The sequence below is a fragment of the Anopheles bellator genome, unplaced genomic scaffold, assembly GCF_943735745.2.
Source record: "Anopheles bellator unplaced genomic scaffold, idAnoBellAS_SP24_06.2 scaffold01841_ctg1, whole genome shotgun sequence".
Taxonomy (NCBI): Eukaryota; Metazoa; Arthropoda; class Insecta; order Diptera; family Culicidae; genus Anopheles; species Anopheles bellator.
The window spans coordinates 1,195-1,944 of NW_026685963.1; the positions used below are offsets into that span (position 1 = coordinate 1,195).

Sequence of the window (750 nt, forward strand, 5' to 3'; positions counted from 1 at the left end):
TAGTTTTCCATAACAATTTTCGTTTGCCTTGAGCATCATGAAAATGAAAGGGCGTATCATTATTAGATCACATTTAATAACTGACATAAATATGAATAAACATTTTTGGGATAGAGAAATTAAAGATCAGATCGTTGTTATTTTCCATTTTTATTCCACCAACGTATGCTTCAAGACTTGCAGTGCATGAACTTGAATGCAGTAAATTTAAGCTGACTATACTTTGATTCCATTATAGGAAAAACAATAGATCTCCATCAAAACACTAGAACTTCGAGAAATTGACCTTACATCTAACGTCCACTATATGCGCTTCAAGAACAAAACAAAAACGACATATACAAGCACAGAAATTATGTTTCCATAAATGATTGGTTTTATTTTATCACAATTCTTATCACTCGACATGCAGTGTTCATCAACCGATCGAAGTTTGATGCTCTTATATGCAATTTACCATCCGTGGGTAGCGATTCCACCGTAAGCCAGATTCGGGGCATAGGACAGGACCTTTCCACCGTAGACCGGGGCTGGTTGCGCAATGATACTCTTGCCGTACACTGGCTCAGCGATCAGAGCCTTGCCTGGATAGACGGGCTGAGCGTAGATATCCTTGTTGTAGAATGGCTCCGACACGATGGTTTTGGCGTAAGTTGGCTCAGCAATCAGGGTCTTGCCGTAAACTGGTTCAGCGATGAGCGACTTGCCGTACACTGGCTCAGCAATGATGGTCTTGCCATATGCTGGTTC

General features: G+C 40.8%; 1 protein-coding gene across 1 annotated transcript; it reads right to left on the reverse strand.

Moving 5' to 3' along the window:
- Nucleotides 1-453: 453 nt before the first annotated feature.
- On the reverse strand, nucleotides 454-744 carry LOC131214678 (adhesive plaque matrix protein-like; the record flags this gene model as incomplete). Its single annotated transcript, XM_058209014.1, has 1 exon — nucleotides 454-744. A coding segment is annotated over one exon (291 nt), but the record flags the coding sequence as incomplete, so codon positions are not given.
- Nucleotides 745-750: the final 6 nt, after the last annotated feature.